General features: G+C 33.7%; 5 protein-coding genes across 11 annotated transcripts; 3 read left to right on the forward strand and 2 right to left on the reverse strand.

Annotated features, from left to right (window-relative positions):
* Nucleotides 1–3,343: 3,343 nt before the first annotated feature.
* Nucleotides 3,344–4,699, forward strand: LOC18031571 (1,4-dihydroxy-2-naphthoyl-CoA thioesterase 1). The gene is made up of 2 exons (XM_006419133.2): nt 3,344–3,742; nt 3,977–4,699. Exons 1-2 carry the CDS (start codon nt 3,581–3,583, stop codon nt 4,379–4,381), a joined length of 567 nt encoding a protein of 188 aa, XP_006419196.1. The 5' UTR covers nt 3,344–3,580; the 3' UTR covers nt 4,382–4,699.
* Nucleotides 4,700–5,541: 842 nt separating this feature from the next.
* On the forward strand, nt 5,542–6,916 carry LOC18032553 (1,4-dihydroxy-2-naphthoyl-CoA thioesterase 1). The gene is made up of 3 exons (XM_006419138.1): nt 5,542–5,682; nt 5,839–5,958; nt 6,764–6,916. The coding sequence occupies exons 1-3, from the start codon at nt 5,542–5,544 to the stop codon at nt 6,914–6,916; spliced, it is 414 nt and encodes a 137-aa protein (XP_006419201.1).
* Nucleotides 5,808–8,997, reverse strand: LOC18032903. 5 transcript variants are annotated; one of them, XM_024189519.1, is made up of 5 exons: nt 8,607–8,996; nt 8,443–8,493; nt 8,224–8,357; nt 7,998–8,129; nt 5,808–5,932 (listed from the first exon to the last, which is right to left on the reverse strand). In XM_024189519.1, exons 1-4 carry the CDS (start codon nt 8,949–8,951, stop codon nt 8,033–8,035), a joined length of 627 nt encoding a protein of 208 aa, XP_024045287.1. In that variant the 5' UTR covers nt 8,952–8,996; the 3' UTR covers nt 5,808–5,932; nt 7,998–8,032. The 5 variants fall into 5 exon arrangements, with proteins under 5 accessions (XP_024045287.1, XP_024045289.1, XP_006419198.1 ...); XM_024189521.1 differs by lacking the exon at nt 5,808–5,932 and adding an exon at nt 6,919–7,550; XM_006419135.2 differs by lacking the exon at nt 5,808–5,932 and adding an exon at nt 7,664–7,883.
* Nucleotides 8,998–9,882: 885 nt separating this feature from the next.
* On the forward strand, nt 9,883–12,725 carry LOC18031423 (guanine deaminase). 2 transcript variants are annotated; one of them, XM_006419140.2, is made up of 5 exons: nt 9,883–10,046; nt 10,584–10,643; nt 10,783–10,965; nt 12,153–12,257; nt 12,361–12,653. In XM_006419140.2, the coding sequence occupies exons 1-5, from the start codon at nt 10,044–10,046 to the stop codon at nt 12,547–12,549; spliced, it is 540 nt and encodes a 179-aa protein (XP_006419203.1). In that variant the 5' UTR covers nt 9,883–10,043; the 3' UTR covers nt 12,550–12,653. The 2 variants fall into 2 exon arrangements, with proteins under 2 accessions (XP_006419203.1, XP_006419202.1); XM_006419139.2 differs by having other exon boundaries at nt 9,887–10,046; nt 10,775–10,965; nt 12,361–12,725.
* A 5,234-nt stretch (nt 12,726–17,959) lies between these two features.
* On the reverse strand, nt 17,960–21,806 carry LOC18032905 (aspartic proteinase). 2 transcript variants are annotated; one of them, XM_006419143.2, is made up of 14 exons: nt 21,519–21,806; nt 20,871–21,228; nt 20,717–20,777; nt 20,477–20,571; nt 20,275–20,387; nt 19,970–20,138; nt 19,847–19,886; nt 19,563–19,627; nt 19,347–19,460; nt 19,180–19,244; nt 18,946–19,102; nt 18,728–18,847; nt 18,514–18,602; nt 17,960–18,359 (listed from the first exon to the last, which is right to left on the reverse strand). In XM_006419143.2, exons 2-14 carry the CDS (start codon nt 21,210–21,212, stop codon nt 18,275–18,277), a joined length of 1,515 nt encoding a protein of 504 aa, XP_006419206.1. In that variant the 5' UTR covers nt 21,213–21,228; nt 21,519–21,806; the 3' UTR covers nt 17,960–18,274. The 2 variants fall into 2 exon arrangements, with proteins under 2 accessions (XP_006419206.1, XP_024047077.1); XM_024191309.1 differs by lacking the exon at nt 21,519–21,806 and having other exon boundaries at nt 20,871–21,507.
* Nucleotides 21,807–22,056: the final 250 nt, after the last annotated feature.

The following is a 22,056-nucleotide window of genomic DNA, read 5'->3' on the forward strand; positions in this document are numbered from 1 at the left end:
TTACAGTGCACCGCCTACTAAATCGTACAACTGGTGCGACATCCTCTCCGATTTAAGTTCTGTTTGGGATTGAGTCATTGAGATACTGTAACTTTTAAGTTACAGCTGCTGTGAAAAAAAAAAATGTAACTATGAAACAGTAGTTAATAATATATAGTAAATATAAATTTTAAATAATATTTTTGACAAAACTATTAAAGATATAATAATTTTTCTATCATACAGGTGAAAAATCATATCAACATAGCTTCCAAGTTATAGTAGTTAGTATTTGTCAAATACTTTAGTACTGTAACTTAAGTGATGTCTAACGTCAATCCCAAATGCACCCTTAGTAAGTGGTGCATCACCTATTGATATTAATGAAATTTTTTTTTTCATTAAATTTAAATGTAGTAAATATTAATATATGTTCGCACAAATTTTTAAATTTTTAAGTGATATTTTATAATCACCAGCTTTCACTCTAGAGCTATTAAATTAATTAGGTTAATGAATAATCTCAATTGCCAATTCAAAGAAAGGATTTCTATTAATTTTTTAAAGTACTACATTATTAATGAAATATATGTTCGCACAAATTTTTAAAGTACTACATTATTAATTAGCTTTTACTATATTAATATGATATATATTTTATCTAATATATATATACACGTTCATATGTTCATGAATATTCATGTTCATATGAATATGGACGTATCCATCATATATAATTATGAATTTATAGATGAATGAATAATATCCATATCCAACTGAATTTTTACCATCCCTAAGTCACACTCTCATTGCCGTACCAATATTATTAAACCTAGAAAACGGAGCATGCATCAACTTGCTTCTTTTCATTTTTTTTTCTTTTTTTTGGGATATTTTGAACACTTTCTTCTTCATCTTCTTTTTCTTTTGTTTCTTGTTTGAACACTTGTTTGAACATTGATATTTATAATAAAAGGTTTAAAAAGACCACTCTGGATGTCTACAGGGATCAATGTGGATAATTTCTATTCTGGTACAATATTCATGTGTCTGTTATAATTATTTTTGAGATATTTTTTATTGTCTGCCGCATGCACTATGAAGAACATATCCTACTCGAACTAACTGTCACAACATACGTCGAGTTAATTGTTAAGTTGTAACCACAATCACTAGATGATTATTGTGACTTGTGAGTGGTATTTTGGTCACTTTATTCATCTGATAAAATGGATCGAATGTTACGGGCCTTAATCTATAATCTAAATAAGTTGGAGGTTGACCCAAATGGGAAGATAGAGTCCAGCTTTTAACACCCGTTGAAAATCCCTATAACACTCCTTTTGAATTTTATTCTAAAAGTGCCCCTAGTTTAATTTATTAAGGACAAACTCATACATTACAATTAACCATCTTCCCATAAATTTTTGCTCAAAAAGTAGTAGTAGTAGTAGTAGTAGTAGTAGTAATAATAATAATAATAATCCTTTCAAGTTTTTATTTATAAAATAAATGCAAATCTTAAATTTTGTTCTTGTTCGTAAAATCTATCCCCATAACTTGAAACTTTTATAATTTTCTAAAAAATATTTTTGATTAAAATTTAAAAACATAAAAAAAAATATGAAATGAGAGCATAAAAAGCTTGTTGAAAGAATAATTTATATAAATATTTAATTAAATTCTCATTTAAAATAAAAAATGAATTAATTTATCTTCAGCTATTTGGATAAATTTAATTAAAAAGGAGATTTAATGAAGAATTTTGAAAGGTTTAAAAGGCCTAGTCCGCTCAATATTATAGAAGAAGGTAGAAAGCCTATAGAATAAATAATTACTCATATTCATTTATATAGTTGGCTGGCTTTGGAAGAAAGCTTCATCATTCATCCACGTAGTGAGGAAAAGTATCAAATTAATTTTATCATTATTATTTTTTCCGCAAAAGCAAAAACATTCAAATGAACTATTCCTCAATAATTTTTAAATATTATTATTTTACAATTTAATTTTTTCTGACATATCATTTTACCATCAGAATTTCTTAACAATTACTTTTTCTCACTTTTTATGATTTTACCACTAAATCGTTAAAAATTAAAAATTTATTAACAAAATTTATAGTAAAATCCTATTTTCCCACTAAAATGTGTAGGTAGAATTTAAACCTATAAATTAGAAAATATAAAATTAATTATATACAACTAGATAATGTTTTTATCAATTAATTTTTTTTATATTTCTAAATATATCTAAAATAAATAATTGATAAAATTAGAAATATTATAATACTTTTGGTTTAACTAATATACATTAGTTCTTAACGAAGTTAACAGTTTGTTGGTGGTAAAATAATAATTTGTTTTTTAATAACAATGGCAAATTAGCAGTAACGACTTGCGGATTAATAAATTATATATATTAAAAACAAAAGGCGGATATAAGTTTAGCAAAATATAATTGAAATTGGAGTCCTCTCAATATAGATTTAAGGATATACTGAATATTCTTATGGGTGAGAAGAGTTAATGGTAGTTGGAGAATGTGAATGATTTAAAGAATGGTCGGCCATCTGTATTTTAAATATTTATATTTTTAAAAAAACTTAATTATAAAAATGAGTGTACTAACTAATAGAGTTAAAAGAGTAATATTTGGAGTGTAAACAATTGAAAGAAATTTGGATTAGACAAAAATGCTTGAATTATAATAATAAATAGTTAATAATAATTGGAATGAGATCAATTGCTCTCTATATATTATCTCTCTTTATATATATATTGCTCTCCTCAAGTGCGAACGTTAAAATATAAATTCCATACATACGCAACTAAAAGATAAAAAAAAAAACCAACGAGGTCGTGGTCTAGTGGTGCCAGGGGCTAGGCTTGGTAGGGCGAACTACGGTTCGATCCCCCGCACGCACGTTGGGAGGAGTTTAAAACCTTAACCCCGGGACGCGCTCCGAAACCGGATTAGTCGGCCCGCTGGGTTCGGATACCGGTTGGTTAGCACCAAAAAAAAAAAAAGATAAAAAAAAAAACAAATCAATACTTTAATTTTATCTTTTACTGTTTTACTTTATTTTTTATCTTTTATTTTTTGGGAGTCCTTTATATATATATATATATATATATAGTATCTTTTGGATGCATCCGCATATGAAAAGTTATATTTACGCGCGCGCACACAGAACTTCTCAGATGTGGGTGCTAAATACAGATTTTATGTAAATTTATGCAATGATGTTAATACGTTAAAATGTTTTTGTTCGTATTAGTTACAACACTATATGGTCTGAATCCACACCAAATCACATTTAAACATATCCACACACCATCAAAGAATCCATTGACAGGGGTGGGCGGCCCACAAAACAGCCTGCCAATGAAATATATATATTATTTAAGAAGAATAGGAAGAATGGAAGATAACGCGTACCTTTTTTTTGTGATGAGCTGACCTTTCTCTCTGATGAGAGCAGAGCAATAATGACTCTTTCTACTAAGTAAACGAAAGCAAAAACACGTTGCTCGTTTCGGCTGTTGTACCTACCACCTACCACCTACCAGCAGCAGCGCTGAGCGTTCAACACCGTACCATGGAGAATTCATCATCATCATCATCATCATCATCAAATTCAAAGCAGAGAAAGAGCATTGCAGTTCCAGATGCTCCGTTGAAGGCAATTGGGTTTGAACTTGAGGAATTAACCCCTGAAAGAATCATCGGCTGCTTCCGGGTTACCCAAAACTCGTGTCAGGTGAGGTAGTTCGTTGTTTGACTTTTTTTTTTTTTTTAATTATTGTGTGTGTTTGTTTAATTAATTGATTTATTTTTTATTTTTTAGAGTTATAACTCTAATTATTTTCCTCAATATATATTTACTACCTTAAAAGACTTTTTAGTTTAAATTTGGATATAAAAAGTTTGATGAATGGGCAAATGATGCATGTATATATTATCTTAATTTGGCTTGCAATTGGTGGTGCTGCAGCCATTTAAGGTGTTGCATGGGGGAGTATCGGCGTTGATAGCAGAGTCATTGGCGAGCATGGGGGCGCACATGGCATCTGGTTTCAAAAGAGTGGCTGGGGTTCAGCTGACCATCAATCACTTGAAGAGCGCTGAGCTTGGCGACCTTGTCCGTGCTGTTGCCGCCCCCATCAATCTTGGAAAGACCATTCAGGTTTGGCAAGTTCGTCTTTGGAAAGTAAAAGAAGTACAATCTGATGATGGTCGCGATCATGATGCTGATCATCATCATCATAATAATTCTACTTCTTCTTCTTCTTCTGTTATGATTTCTTCCTCCACCGTTACTCTCCTATGCAACCTCCCTGTCCCTGATCATGCTAAACATGCAGGAGATGCTCTCAAGAACTCTGCCAGCAAATTGTGATATACATACATATATATATATGATATATATATATATATCATATATGTATAATTTCTCTTTTATTTTCCTTTTTTCTCCAATTTTTCAAATTTCACTGTACGTTGTAGTCAACGCAATGCAATGCCTACATTTATGTGTTTTTATATTTGCATATCAAGATGCATGTATCTCGCTCTCTTACATAATTAAGTCCTTATCAATTTATTGGTAATGTAAATGTAAAACTGAAGCAAACCATTACCGTTAATATCTGTGGCCTGCCTGAATGTGTACAAGTTCAACAGCTAGCTGTGATTAATTGCATGCCATGACAATTTATACCTGATGATCATATTGCTAATTATGTAATTAGTTGTCGACTCAATTCATTATAATTTAATTGTATTGATCTCCAATCCCTTCCATTCCCAACCCAGGCACCTCTTCAGATCTAGCGCAGCTATATCTGTAATAAACAAAATATTGGAGAATTCATCCACATATCGATCCATGAAAACACCCTATTCCATTCCTACATCACAATTAGGATTTCTCCATAAAACAAAACATTGTAATTTAATTAATTATTGATTTGAAACTGCATGCTAACAATTAAAAACTCTGTGAAACCTACACACACACACCACCACCACCCCCCCCCCCCCCTTTCACCCAAGTCACCAAAGTAGTAGTTGTATGTAAATGTAATGTTCCATTTCATTTCACTTCACTAAACACTAATTAATTAATAAATATCTATGATTTGTTATCATTGAAGAAGGAAGGGGCTCTGCTTTTCCTCATTTGCATAAATTTTAATTTATTTGTTGCCTTGTTTTTGAGCATTTCCATAACAACAACAAAATATGAGGAAGAACTGAATAAACAAATGGCATAGGATGAGTTGCGAATATATCGAAGTTGCATGGTACGTGCTGATGGAGTCTTTGATAAAACATTAAACATGGGAGCGATCATCGATGGAGCGAGGCTGGTGTCTGTTAATGTCAACACATATGCTTTGAATTTCGATTGCTTATTTCATATATAGGGATTAGTGATTGAGAGTCCCCCACCCTGCTCGCTCCATCACCATGCGCGCGCATTTGTAGTAAATAATTACTTGAAGGCCAGCTTGTTAGCTTTGATTTCTATATGGTTTACAGTACTTGACGAGTCTGATGGAGCATTCGTCATCATCAAACTTAAAGGCAGCTCTAGATGGTCCGTTGCGTGCACCGGGCTTTCAACTTGAGCAACTTTCTCGTAAAAGAGTCACCGGTCATCTTCGCGTTACTGAAAGTCTGAAACCGTCAGGTGAGGTGATTTTAGTTTCTTGAATGTATTGCGATGTGTACCCATGCCCTTTATTCTTCATTTCTATTTTTTCTTTTCCTTTTCCAGATGATGATCAGATAAAAGTTTTAATTAATTAATTAATTACACTAGCTAGCTAACACCAAAATTTTCATTTGAAGGTATGGGAAGAGAAAAGAGGTGCAGGCATTCAACTTAGCATCAATCATTTGAAGCCCGCGAAGCTTGGTGACCTTGTCCACGCTGCAGCGTCCCCTATCAATGTTGGAAATAACAATCAGGTATACTATTCTATCACGGCTGGCGCTAAGTTACGTTCACGTAACTTAGGCCCTCCCTTCTATCACTTATTTACATTTAATTGCAAAAATGCTATCTACCACCACGTACACCTCCTATACATACACACACATACATATAAATTATTGTACTCTTGAACGTATAATAGGCTGGAGAAATCCTTTCTTAGCAATAAAGTAGAGTACTTTCTGCATAAGAAAGAAAAACTACTCGCGACTATGGCAGTTTACTACTTACTTTCATATAGCTGTGATCTGTCCAAAAATTGAAGATACAGATCAAGAAATTGAATTTCAATTATTTGTGAAAACATATTGTTGAATTGTGTCCCACATTGGCTAGTAAAGGGGAGATGCTTGGGTTTATAAGGTGGTAGGTCACTCCACCTAAAAGGCTAGTCTTTTGGGTTGGATACCTAGAAATCTAATGCTAAGTCCCCCCAACAAGTGGTATCAGAGCTAAACCCTAGTAGCCGGAATGTGGTGGTGGAACAACTCAGGTGTGTCGGATGAAAGGACCAGGGTCCGGCGGTGGTTTCGTCCGAGGGGGGAATTGTTGAGTTGTGTCCCACATTGACTAGTAAAGGGGAGATGCTTGAGTTTATAAGGTGGTAAGTCACTCCACCTAAAAGGCTAGTCTTTTGGATTGGATACCTAAAAATCTTATGTTAAGTCCCCCCAACACATATCAATTGGTAGGTAGAACCCTTGCTAAAAGAAAGAGATGCTATATATGAATCATTCACGTATTCGTCTGATTCTTGGTAATTTAAAAACTTATTTTAAGGTATGGGAAGTAAGACTATGGAAAGTTGATCCTTCAAACTCTCAGATCAAATCCATGGTTTCATCATCTACAGTTACCATCGCATGCTACATGCCTGTGCCAGATCATGCCAAACCAGCAGGAGAGATTCTCAAGATGTTTGCCAAATTGTGAATTCATTGTTCCAATCATTTTCAAACTTATACTGAATTCTCCGCAATCACAAATTTTTACAGTTAGATAGATCTGTTACATTCCAGATACATCACCAAGAATATCTTTTTGCATTTTTTTTAATTTATATACACAGACTTGCAAAGCAATTCCACAACATAATCTGCACAAAGATAATAGCAGAGATAAGTAAAGCTAATTATCTGAACGCCCAGTACTAATGTACACTCTTCACTAGCCAAAATACCATTTCCGGCCAACTGATCAGTTCAGACATATTATTGTATTTTACCGGTAATACATCCAAGGGAAGCAGTCGTAGCAGGGAAAATCAGGTCACCATCAGTTTTGCAAATTCCCCGAGACAACCATAAACCTCACATTTTTGGTAAAGCTCTTCCCAGTACCTCACTCTTTCACAGCCATGATTTTGATTTTAAGTGAGGTTGGTTTTAGCTAAATTAATCCCCATGGCAGCACATTATGCTTTTGCGTAGCTAATGAACAGAACTGAAACCAAGCCTACCAAATCCTATTACCCATCACTTGCATATGCCCTGACAAGTGACAACTAAAACTCATCTGGAGTTGTGAACTTGATGCTTTTCTTTTCAAATGTTAACCATGTCTGAATCTGTAAAAGAGGACAAAGAATGTTCTTGTTGTAATGAGACTAACTAGCAGGAGAATTGCTCTCATGACACTAAAGTTCCATGGGTCACAGGCCATGAGAAGAACACAGGTTAATCCACCAGCCAAAAGCCACATGCTTTTACTTAAAAAAGTTCCCAACAAGAGAGTTTCAGTCTCCTACTCCTAGTCTGAGAATCAGCATCTAGGTCACAATTTCGTAGTTTGGGAAACAGAACTGCAAATATCATCCACAATCGACTCTATATTAACATACAAACCACTTGGATGGAACTTTACTTATCCTCTGATCTGAACATTCCAACTACAGTACAAGCTGCTTAAAGGAACAAATTATCAGGACCTTCAAAAAGATAAGAAGCGATCGACCCAATAAAACAAAACTTTGCTAGATTCCATATCACAACAATTCACAGTGCAGAAATTTTACCAATGAGTATCCATTAGCAAACTGGAAGCTAAATGTCAATCCACAATTGGGTAGTTCCTCGTTGCAGACGAAGTGGGTTTATTGCTTCTACTTGTCTTGGACTTGGCATATTGAGTACCCGAAATCTTTAGCCTTGAAAATGCAGAAGCTAATAAGCATAAAATCACAAGTAAAAAAAGAGTCACTGAGAGCCAATGAAACAGTAGAAATGGAATACCAGCAATACCTAAGATTGGTAAGTTGTTGAGTCAATTCATTGAGCTCAAAACCAGAAAGTTTGAGTAAGGACAAGGTACCGGGCACCTCTTCAGAAACAATCTTGGACAATTTATCAGCCGAATCAGCCAACTTCTTGAAGGCCTGCAAAAATATAACTTTGAATGATTGAAACCAACCACAAACCCACCCTTAAAAAAGAAAAAAAAAAGAAAAAGAAAAAACTTACAATCATAGTGGGAATTGAAATAATAGCCAATGAGAAAATAGCGCCAATAGCCTGGAGCCAAAAATAAAGGAAAAGAATCCAAAAATTTTTTATGATGGAAGGCACGGGAATTTAAATTTATGAAAGAGTGAAAATGGAAAAAATTAATTAAAAAATGTAATTACCATGGAGAGGACGAAGAGAAGAGAGAGAAGGGCTAATTCGGGTGGGTTATTGACGGCGTTAATGAAGGGCGGAGCAGATGAAGAAGACAGCAACGATGACATTTGAGGATGTGGCGGTGGGCTAGGGGTAATAACGGTATTATTGGACTTGGAAGTCGATGATGCTACCGATGATATTGACGATGACACCGAGCAAGCACGTCGTCTCCTTGCAATTGTTGGATTTGGAAGCGGTGGAGTTGTAACTCCAAGCTTCTGATTGTGATTGATGCTCATTTTTGATACTATGCTTGGCTGCAGCTGCAGAGAACCCACCCCCACGCCGCACATGCCATTGCTCTCCATAGACTCTGGTCTCCCAACTCCCACTTCCACCAATGAGCACCAAACTAATTTGTGTATTTAAAATATACTAGTTAATAATTTTCAGTGATTTTTAGATAGTAAAAACAGATTTAGGTGGCCATTTAAGTTTATGCACAAATTTACACGTGTCCAATTATATTATTATTATTATTATTATTATTATTATTATAAAAAATACTACATCAATCATACAATAAATAAATAATATATAACTTAAGAGATATTATATCAATTATGTAATAAATAAATGGTATATGATTTGTTCACTCATATCGCACAAATAAAACTTATAATATTTATTATTAACTAATATATCATGCACAATAATCACAACAGAATCTTCTACGCCTACCTCTTCTCTTTTGTTGTGCTGTTGTGGTGTATTAAGAAAAAAAAAAAAAGATAGTGCGAATATTTCATGTAAACAAATACAAATCTCATCATTTTTATTTTGTTTATTATTTATTATATTAAATCTTGGATGGTTGGGTGTGAATCTAGCTAACTAACCCCTTTTTGAGTTGAATCTTATCTCTTAGTTTAATCGGGTTGATTACGTTGCCATTTTAATGTCGGTTTACTGTACCAAACCCAATTAAGGTCTAAAGCCGCGTATACATACGGCTGGCTGTATTTACGCACGTCGTTTTACTAAACCCAAATAGGAAGTAAAGTGTTATGTGGCTGGCTGTACGCAACGCAAGCATGTGAACATGGTTATAATAAAAATTCCCATCTGTGCTGTGGGCACTTGGTATGGTACGGCTATGTATGGTGTTGGACCGGAACTTTCTTCCTTTTGTTTATAATAATTAATAAATATTCGATTGCACCCATCCGGACGCCATCACATATTCACATTCACACCCAACTGTTCTTTTTTTATTTATTTATTTATTATTATTATTATTATAAATAAATAAATAAATAAATAAATAAATAAATAATAGAGTCTTGCGCGGCACAGCACCGATTCTGATTTGTTATCAACTTCTGTTTTGGAGTCACAACTCACAACATCGACGACATTCATTCACTTCATCAACAATAACAACAACATGGAGGAAGCTAATGGTAGATAATCAACTTTTCTTCTTCTTCTTCTTCTTCTTCTTTTTTATGAAAAACAAAAAAACAAAAAAAACAAAAAGTTCTTTAGAATTCTTTCATTCTCCTTTCCTGATTTTGCTGATGTACCTAATCAGAATTTTGCTTTTCTCTTTTTACTGGGTTCTTTTCGACAATTGAATCTTTGTTTGTGTAAAACCATACATATTATTGTGGACACCAGTTTCTCATGAAGAGAAACAAGGTCTAATGATTATCGACTTCTGTTTTTAGACTGGACGGTTCTGTTCCTTCTGTTTTCATTTTCAGATTCAACTAGCTAGAATCATAATGGAGTAATTACCGTACCTTGATTATTATTATTATTATTATTATTATTATTATTATTATTATTATATGATGATGCTCAACTTAGTGGACTGCTTCTCTTTCACTTTCTAATCATTAAATTTAATTCTTCTCATTAACCGCATTCATCAAATTTGAGTTTTCTTGTTTTTATTGTCTCTCAATATTTTTAATCTGATTAATGAATGATACCAGTGGTGGAAACTAAGGATGGAACTATTTCTGTGGCTTCTGCATTTGCTGCTCATCAGGAAGGTAATTACAATTTGATCTGACCAGACTCCGTCTGCAATGTAGTTTTATTCTCTAATAATCCAAGATCAACAAGTTTAGGTCATAAAAAATTATTAGATTAGTTATATCTTTGTCTGTGTTACTCAACCCAGCTGTACAGGATAGAGACCATGAGTTCCTAAGTAAAGCTGTTGAAGAAGCATATAAAGGAGTTGAATGTGGAGATGGAGGTCCTTTTGGTGCTGTTGTCGTACGTAGTGATGAAGTCGTTGTGAGTTGTCATAACATGGTTTTGAAGCACACTGATCCTACCGCCCATGCTGAGGTGACGGCAGTGAGAGAGGTTAGGATCAGATATATAACTCTCACTTTACCTTTGAATTTATCATTTTTCGATGATGTTTTAAGTCAAATATTTGAGTTTATATTTTGCCTAAGAATGAATGCCTAGAGATTGATTTTATCTGCTTCTAACGAAGAACAAACTCTAGCTATTGACATCAAAACTTCTATTTCAAGTGCTTATGAAGTTAATTGGCTGTTTGGGAACCTTACTTTGCTGGCAATTCAATAATAAGATGATTCTGTATTGGTGCTGCTATATGGAAACCACTTGTATATCCAATGAATAAGGGATAATTTAGAATTCATACGTGGCACAATGATACAACTCCAACATTACAATTAGACAAACCCAACTCAGCTAGCTCTATCAAAAGCGGAGAAAAGGCCCAGGCAAACCCAAGTGAGGCTACCCAAAATCGACCCCAAGATAACCTTAAGCCAAGTCGTGTAAGAAGGCCACCCAAATGGTTAAAGGATTACACTTGCTGAACATATATGACTTGAGGATTCGGTTTCTAACTGCCTTCGCTATTTAGAGAATATCTTTTTGTTATAGTGAGAGGTTGTTATTTAGTTTTGACAGCTGTGAGCATATTCTTGCTGCTATAAGTATTTCCATAGTTGTATTTGAACGGGAATATATATGAATTCTGGACTTAATCTCTTCCTTCTCTCTGAATTTTCTCTCTATTCTCTCTTTCCTTTAAATTCTGGGAGCTTGCACTTGCTTGAAAAGTGTTTTTGCTGTTCTGTGTGTTTCACAGGCGGCATATCACACAACCAATTGTTTTTTTGCCATTTTGGCATCCAATTATGAGATTGAGCAAAAGTATTGCAGTGTTGTGAAAACCTTGAGAAAGTCTGGGTTCATGATTTCAGAAATCGTGCCTCACCAGCCAAGTTTCCCGAGTAGTCAGATGTCTAGGCACAACAGCAATAACTAGAATAATCTGTTAGTTTAATTAACCCTTAAACTCTCTATGAGTATGTCAGACCAAATGGATCTATTCGTGTATGTTTACGCTATTCACATACTAAGCTTTTTTGCTTTGATTATTATTACCAAATCATCTAAATGCTCAGCCTTTGGTCATTAATGCCTTGGAAAACTGCATGGTCTTCACCATTCTTGGTTTCCTCTGGTGTGTATGCCTAATGCTTACTTTGTCTGTGATGTTGTTACAGGCTTGCAAAAAGCTCAATAAGATTGAGCTTTCAGACTGCGAAATATACGCCTCCTGTGAGCCTTGCCCCATGTGCTTCGGGGCTATCCACCTTTCACGAATCAAGGTCAAATTATTCTGCTCCTTTTCGTCTCCTTGTTCTCTTTTCTCTCAATTATGGAGTTGGTCATAATAGTGTGGTGTTGTAATTTTACTTTGATGACAAACAGAGGTTGGTTTATGGAGCCAAGGCTGAAGCAGCCATTGCCATAGGATTTGATGATTTCATTGCAGATGCAATAAGGGGAACTGGCTTCTATCAGAAGGCTCAGCTGGAGATCAAAAGAGCTGATGGCAATGGGGCAGCCATAGCAGAACAGGTCTTTGAGAAGACAAAGGAAAAGTTCAGGATGTATTGATTTTTCATGTTACCCTTTTGGTTGATTGTAACTAACATTCATCCATTCTGAACATTGGCTTCATTTCTTTTTAATGCAAATTGTTCAATAATTAGTGTAGACTCCATTGAGAGACTATTGAGCTCAAAATGTTTATATGCTTTTTGATAAAAGGAAATATATACTGTTTGGGGGTAAATTTGGAATGATACTTTTGAACCAATAAAAAAATGACATGCAGACAATTATTGGGGTAAAATGGACAAAATACTTGGAGCGGTATAAAGATGTCATTTGGAAGAGTTTACTACATTGGATGGATTTGGAAATCAACCGCAAACATTGGACAATTCAAAATATTTATGAGAAATAATAAAATTAATACAAAAGGAATATTCTTATCTTTTTTTTTTCTAAAATATGACATCTAATCCTAAAATCATTTTATTCTTTTAACATTAGGATGACATTTAGTCATAATTTTAATGCATTATCCTTACCACTAGCTTCCACTATATGAACAGCTCATTCAACCAATATAAGGGGACTTTTCCCTTCACTTCTCTCTCTCTCTCTCTGGGCATATTTTTACATCATCGCCCACTTCTCCATTTTTGGGAGATAATTTTCTATTCTCCACCTTGATCATCTTCTCTACCATATTATTACTTTCCACATATTTATACATCATCTTCATCTTCATCAACACCAAACATCTCTACATAGCTATCTAGTTTGTGTTAATCATATTTATTTAAATTATATTATTATATTATTTAATAATATTACATTTATTAAAAATAATAATATTAAAATTATTTTAAAATAATATTATTATATTCATAGAGAATTAATAATATTACCATATACTATCTTTATTTAAAAATATAATATTATTTTTTTTTTAATTTAATAGTATTATAACATTAATAATTAATAATAATAAATAGTTTATTGTAAGAAAATATTAATTTTGTAAGATATTATTAACAATAATGTTTCATTTGTGTTGCTCTTATCAATAATTTTTAATTTATATAATTAAAATTAATAAAAAATTATATGATTATATAATTAAGAATATTAATAATTATTGTTACTTTATATAATTAAAATTAATAATAAAATAAATAATTTATTTTACAAATATAATTTTTTATTCACTTTGCAATTAAAAACTATAATTCTTTAAATAAGGGTAAAATTACAATTTTAAACAGTTCATTCCCAATCTAAGACTATACATAAACGAGATTCTGATTTCTATTCTACACTCATATTCCAATGTAAGTAAACAACCTGCTTTCACTCCACTCCACACTCCCAGTGTTAGGATTTTCACTCTAATTTGAGAAGTCAATGTTACCTAAGAGTAAAAATTCAGAGAATCAGACTTGTATAAATATGAGTTAGAAAATTAGGTTGTTGGGATAAGTTGTTAATAGTTATATCATGTATTTCTTTAAGGTGTTTGCGGTTGTTGGAGACTTAGAGGGAGGGATGGCAATTGGGTGGGGTGGGGTGGGCCGGGGTGCGGGTGGGGAGACTTATCCCATTCTCCACCCCATTAAAAATTTCACCTTCATTCCCCATCTCATTCTTTAATAAATTCAATAGGGGTGGAGATGGGAAATCCCCACATGAGGAATGATTTCTTCATCCCTACCTCATTCTCCATTCATTTATTTTATAGTAGATATAGACAAAAAAATTTCAATAAATTAAAAATTAAAGACTTAAATAAAATCATTATCACATTATAAAGTATTTAAATTATTTAAGAAAATCTCCAAACATTTGAAATGATATCAAAATTAAAAAATCTTTGAAGAGAACAGTATCTTAAGAGAGAAAAGAAAACATAACAATATTTTAGGATTAAATAAAAATTATATTGTAGGGTTTTCTTTTAGTTATAGCCCATCTATATCAAGTAAAAATAAAAGAAAAATTTATTAACTAACATTGCATTGATAAAACAACAATTATTAAATAAAAATTAGAAAAATATTTATATATAATAGGGATGGGGACAAGGTGGGGAGTATAAAACCAAACCCCACCTTATTAAGAATTTAGGGATCATTTTTCTCTCATTCCCCAAAATTTACCTCATTTGGTGTGGGGGCCCCAAACCCATTGAGGATTTTGCCATCCCTACTTCGAGGTGTATTTAGATTATTGTTTTTGTCAAGATAAGTAACTTAATTCCTAATATACTGGTTATATATGATTATTTTGATACTATTATAATTACATAAGTTTTATAGTTACTTTATGTAATTGTTTATTCCAATGTCTTCAAATCTAAAAATTATATTCTATGGTTTTAATAAATATATTAAATGCCTTTTATATGTGTTAATCGTTTTATTTAATGATTGTCTTTTATGAATTAGACTTTAATAAATTAAAGTGTAGAATACGTTGCAAGCCATTATGATACTTAAATAATTTTATTTTGTATTCAATAAAAATGTCTTATTTGCTTTTATGAATACAATTAAATATTTGACTTATTATCCATAATTATTTTGATTCTGACTTTGATTGTATTATACGATATATATGTTCTATACCAGTGAAATATATTACTAAATGCCTTTTATATGTGTTAATCATTTTATTTAATGACTATCTTTTATTTGCATTTATATGCGTTTCTATTTTGAGTGTGCACATGATATTCTAATTATAATTCTGTTTCTAATCGGATCACTGAGAGTATAAATGACACCATGTGACATGAGAAGACATTTTACTTTCTGTGTGTATATGTTATACGATTTGTTTTCATAATTAATTATACTTTTGATATTCTGAATTATTTATGGATTTATATCCTTCTATTGTAATATGTCATTTTGTAAAACTTATATTTCTAATATATGTTTTGATAAAAAAAAAATTGCAATACTTTTGGTACCCAATAACCTAACCGTGTTGGAAATAGTTTTACTTACCGAGTTTATGACTCACCTGTTGTCATTACTTTTTTGTAGATTGAGTAATTTGTTGAGAGATTTGCTTATCTTTGAAGTTAGAAATTTATCTCTTTTTGCTATTTGAATAAGAGAATGATGAACTTTTGTTTCATTTAAGTTTGTTTATCTTCTAAACTTCTAATTGGAAAGTTTTGAGACTTTTGTTATATTTATGGTTTTGGGAAAAAAATATTTAGTATTGGGCTTGTGGATTTGTGGATTTATTTGAATAAAATTTGAGATATTTCAATTTAAGGTTCTTGTGTAAAAATTATGATTTGTAAGTAATCTCTTTTACCACGTGTTAGATTTGGAATGTTACAACTTCTATCTATATCTATATATAGATTTATATATGTTGTTTATAATGGAAAGATGGATAGAAGTTTCGACTTACAGTTGACTTGTATGGTAAGATTTTAGGCTAATTATGGTTTCTTTAGTTTAGAAGACTCATGTCTTTATATATATATATAGCTAGGATGCCAGCTTCTTTAGAGTATCTCCAAAAAGCTCTATTAATTTCATTTTTTAAATATCTATTTGCTTATTTATGTGGCAAAAGGGAGAGTAAAAAATATATTATTCCCTAAAAGACTCTTCAAATAAAAATAAATTAATATTGTTTTAATCAAATAAATATTTCTTCAAAGGAAAAATAAATAATAATTAAAGTATTTCTCTTTCTCTAATAAAAAGTAATAAAATATAAAATAAAGAAGGATAAAGTAACTGTATAAAATTGAAGATAAAAAATCTTAATTGGAGTGTCTTTAGGAGTCTTAAATATATATATGACTCTTCAAATAAGTAATAAAATTTTATTTGAAAAATCTTTTGGAGATGCTTTAAGATCATTAATAATAACAATTAATGAATCGCATTGTGTCCATAGATCAAGCGGCACGGGTATTAGAGATATATAGCGATCATCCTTTACATTCGATCAACATGTATACTGCAGGATGTAATGTCAAGAGAAGATCGTAAAGAGATGGCGTGGTCGTTCAGGTTGGCAAAAAAACGTGGATCTACAGATGATGATGATGATCCCGATCAAACGCTAAAAGCAAGCCCAAAATTTGGCGAACTAGCAGACCATGAGAAAGACCAAGAGCTAGCACGTAATGGGAAGGCAAGGGTTTACACACGATCGAGTTGGGTCAGTTGCACCAATGGTATGCTATAGTGATGGATGTCCTCGCGCTTAATTACTATCATTGCAGTATGGCCACTGGAAGTCCAGTCAGAAAGCAGGTGATCAATCCTGGCATATTTATCACAAATTCGTGCGTAACAAGATACTGTATATGAGTAAAAATTCATTTGTTATTCATCTACCCCTCAAATATACTTAGTTCCATCAGCGCTGCAACAGGTGCGAAGATGTGCCGAGGACCAGACCATTCTCATAATGACCTATGAAGGCAAGCCCAACCACCCACCGCCACCAGCTGCCGCAGCTATGACTATTTAACCTTTGCAGCAGTAAAGCAGCAGTAAATATAAATGATCCTAACAAACTTAGGACTCTTTCCATTCGCATTTGCTGCCATTCCCCTATCTACTTGCGGACCACATCCCAAAATTATGCTTGAACTAACTCAAACAACTCCTACTAGTTCTGCTCTATTGATGCCACTTCAGGAACCCTCATTACCTTCCTCACCTTTTTCTTTGCATGGTGTGCTGCATGGGGAATTCCTCATCCATCTCATCATCGAAGCTGTGAATACTGCCATCACAAAGTTCTTGCTCTAATCCCTTGGTGGGCAAGGTCACCGCTGATCCTCATTTCACCAAAGCACTAGCTGCTGCTGCTGTCTTTTCAATTAAACAAATGCAGCAGCCATCGTAAACATTGTCTTCACCGCACAACTTTCCCTGCTACTTTATTGCTTTTACTACTGCTTATGCATTCTCAATGGTGCTACTGTACCCAGTACTTATATACTTCGCAAAGAGAGGGAACAACCATGTTTACAGTTTTCCAAATAAATCATATTCAATCTACCATGTTTTGTTCTCTCTTCTTCTTTTTACAGTTTTCCAAATAAATCATATTCAATCTACCATGTTTTGTTCTAGTGGCGGCGTGTCATTGTTATGAGCAAATACCAAAAAAACAAGTACGTTTCTTTTAGTAGATTATGTATGGATAGAGCAGAAAGGCTTTAAGTGACAGTCCACGACTTCCTTTTGTTGATTACTGGAATGTGAAATAACTCACACCGAAAAACCATAGCAAAAGTATCAGCAGTCTAGCTAGTGGTAGAATAATACCTTGCCACTGTACAGACCTGGGTTCCTTTCCCGGCTGGTGCGTACATTTTTGTGGGCTTCCATAAGCATGTTTACATCATCTGCAAATTTCATTTTTTGTTGGCCCAGAAAGCGTAACAAATACAAAGTAATATCCAGGATACATTTGCCCACTGCTAAGATGTGCATCTTATCAATCACATGCGTGACCCATCTTATTATCCGGTTGGGAAAATGTCCAGGAAAGAGTAACAAATACATGTGGGAGGTCAGCTCGCTGCTATACTTATGCATATTAGTGAATGGCATGAATCTCATCTATACATATATAATGGAATCATGACTCATTGTAGGAGATCGAAGTGTTGGTGCTGTAAGTCAGGATATTTATACAAATTAAACAACTGCCTCTTTGCTTTAATTCCTTGCGATATCGCATTATTCTGTTGTAGCATCAAACAATCTCCAGATAGCGGTGGGATTGAATCTAGACATACTAGTTATGCAGCTTCAGCAAATCCTATTTGTAGATTACCAAAATCAAAAACTGTGTGATATGCCCTCAGGAACATGTCTCCTAGAACCCTGCTTAAACATACAGATATTGTACATCACGCATCTATAAATATATTCCAAATATGATTTGCATGGAGTAAGAGAACTATAGCTACAGTAGCTGCAAATTTTTCTAAATGGCATGTGCATAGAAAGATATATAACTAAAGACTTAGTGACTTACCAAAGGGGACCTTGCGGCGGAGGTACATCCAATGCGATGAACCCACTAATACATATGGTAGAATGGCCTTCTTCAATTTTGAAAATATACTGAAAGAAACCCAAAATATTCGAAGCTCTAATTAATACTATTCTGGCAAGAGACAGGGACCTGTTTATTGCTCTTGCTTATGAATATAAAATGCCAAAGAGATTCCAAATGATAGAATACACACCTGTTCTGGAGAGAGGGGGAAGGACCTATTTCCAATGGTGAACGAAACATATGGCATGCTTGCGATGTCATCACAGTTGATAAATGATTTTCCCATGGGGTTTGGAAGTACCTCGCAAAGCTTAAACAAACACAACAGAAATACTAAGACTGCAAGTCATTATCAGTGATGTAATATTTCAAAAATAAAAAAGGAAAGAAAAGCAGCTATATAGGCACCTTATCTGCATATTTGAATATTGCCTCCTTTGTTTTTTGTTGTTTAAGCTGCATTTGAATCCAGAAAACAATCATCTCACAGAAAGCGCATAGCGTGCTCTCATTTATAGATGACCCGTTGCTGGTTTTATGTTGCACAACAGTCTCAATACCAGTGCTGCATGGATCTCAAATAAGGTTTAATCAAGAGGATTGCAAATGATAAAACCAAAGAGGAAAGCAAGTAAGAATTACTTCATATAGCGAGATCCATTATATACACATAATCCAATGTCTGAACAAACAGTTTCAGGTTGTACCTACATAGATGGAATGTAGATTGTTGGAGTCATTACGAAGATAAATAAATATTGAATTAGATGGTTGAGACAGAAAATTTTCCAAAGAAAGAAAAAACAAACCCCAGATATTAGGAATTCCCAAATCATATTCCCATACTCAAAAACAACAGTTTTACATTGCATGCTCACAATTCCTTCTGCTCCAATAGCATGATTGATTTGAGCCACTACAGTCTGGAAAGAAGAGTAAGCAAGTATAGCATTGAGGTCAGAGAGGACACAAAAAGATATGAAGCAAATTAAATGTTCAAGACCTCTTAAGTTAAAAGTCAATACAGTTGGACCAGCAAGTACTGATGTTCCCGAGTCCAAAATGGCATTGCAACCATCTTCACAAAATCCTGAGAATATTTGAAAATAAAATCTTAAGCCTGGTTATGCTTGTGAGAATTGCATATAATGAATGGAAATGCTTGGGGCCACCGAAAGCCTGGTTGATTTTATACTGCACAGAAGCCTATGTGTTTGTCTTAGACTTTGTTTCAAGTTGTAAAATATGTCATAACACAGAAATTCAGTCATGATGGAGGGAAGTTGGGCCTTAAATCTCATCGAATCACCTGTTGAACTGTTTTCAATCAAAATATCTCCCACCTTAATCTGAAAATAAGAATGAATTGAAATTAAATTTCAACTTATTCATAAGTAGTCAGAGAACTAGAACTTTATTCCTTTCAACAGACCTGCCAGTAGCCTTTCTCAGTAATCGGAACATAGATATGGCTACCCCTAAAATGCCTCCAATCAAAACCTCCAAAGATTATCTCACCTCCGACTTCTGAATTTGGATCCTGATTGAGCCAGAGAGAGAATATTTTCTGGCTAATATGACCTTGTCGCACCATATTATACCTGTAGTCAGAGCACTAAACTATTTGTTCCATACTCAAAGATTCAGAGTAAGCCAAAGAGAAACAAATCCTTCTCTTTATATTATTATAATGGTGCTAAAGTAACAATAAGTAGAGCTGTTATTAAAAATTTATACCACAGTGGCGTGGCATTCCCAGCAGCAATATCCCGAAACCCAAGTCCAAGAATCCCATCAAATTGCAGAGCCAGGAATGGTAATAATCCTTCCTTAGTGACCTCAACAAACTCCTGAAGGATGAGAAGATCATAACATCACTATAAAGTAGTCACAAAAATATCTGAAGTTCAATATCTTGGGAGGAAGCAAAAAAGCATACTTGATCCTTGATGATCATATCGCCGATTTTGACATTGTCTTGGCTGAAGAAGCCAGAAATGTGTCCAGAGCCATAATGAATTTTGCAAGGTACTCCTGAAATATAAGTATAATTTACAAGAAGATCTCAACTTATTTATACAAACAATTACTGTGCCCACTAGAAATATCCTAAACATATTTAAAAATGTGATCCTCTAAAATCAAGAGCCTTACAAAGGTGATGCAGGAGGAAAATTACCAATCTTAGTATAAGTCCTGGACAGCCTCGCCCTGTATCTCGAATGTAAATAGCAAGATATCTGCATATGGTGATGCTTAATTATTATGAGCATTCACATTCACATGAGAAGAAAAAGGAAAGGACTTGAGAGATGCAGCATTTGAAGACTTACAGAAAAAAGGCATTTAGAAGATGGGACCCAAAGATTAGAGCTGCCAGTATCAAAGACGACAGAGAAACTTTGTGGAGGTGAACCAATACCAATCTCTCCATAATATTGGGCATCAAGATAGTTGTTTAAATAAACTACATCTGCTTTAGGATGATTGAAACGATTGTGAACCTCGTTTTTAGTGATTAACCTTGCAGCGTTGATGGTGTTAATGCCTAACTGCCGCTTCTTCAGTTGAATCCTCAGTAACCCATGAGAAGGAGGAGGAGGAGGAGGCATCGAGGCTAAGATGCAGGGGCAAACCCACATACATATTGCAGCAAGAAGAAACTTAATCCCCATTCTTACACAAATTTTCCTGTGCGGGTATGACATCAAAGGATAACAAAAATGTTTGAGCAGAAATGCGAAATTAAAGCAAACAAATCATCAAAGTGGAGGAATTTTTTTCATTGAATTTGAAGCATGAATGCACAGAGAAGCAGACTGGGGAGTTATGGTGTTCAGTTTTCAGCTCTTAATTAGTTATACGATAAACGGTAGGGAATACCGATTATATGCATGAATCATGGTCAGATAATCATTGCTGACATGCATGAATATGTAGTAACGAAGTGGTAGTGGGGAGGGAATTAAGCTGATTGATACCTGCTGAGTTGATGATATGGCGCCAATCAACGAACGAACCAACGAGCTGCCTGGCCTGCCTTTTTATGTTTGCACCCTGTAGTGAATCATCTGTGAGCTTGTTTCGTGTGGGTGTGATTAAATGCTCAGGAAACCACTGCGCAATTTCTCTTCCCGCGTTGTACTTGGAGATCAGTGAGTCATTGACAAAATAATTTTATTCGTTTATAGTTTAGATAGATTAATTATTGAACAAGTAAGTTTATTTATTTGTTTCAGTGAATAATCTCACTACCATGGTTTCGTAATGTCCTGTCTCCTTGCTAAACTTGCTACTATGTACTACATACAACATTCCAGATACAACAACAGTAGGATGTTTTTACTTTTAACAAATTCAGGGTCAGCATGTTCATTTCTAAAATACTGGAGGCCAATTGTTGAAAAAGTAAAATTCAAGGGCCTACAAGTTATTAATGTAAAATATACTTGGGCTTTTAGGCCCATAAAAGTAGAAGCCCAAAGTGTACAAACTGCAAAGAACTGAAATTTTGGCTGT

This window comes from Citrus clementina, unplaced genomic scaffold (genome assembly GCF_000493195.1).
Source record: "Citrus clementina cultivar Clemenules unplaced genomic scaffold, Citrus_clementina_v1.0 scaffold_9, whole genome shotgun sequence".
NCBI classification, from domain to species: domain Eukaryota; kingdom Viridiplantae; phylum Streptophyta; class Magnoliopsida; order Sapindales; family Rutaceae; genus Citrus; species Citrus x clementina.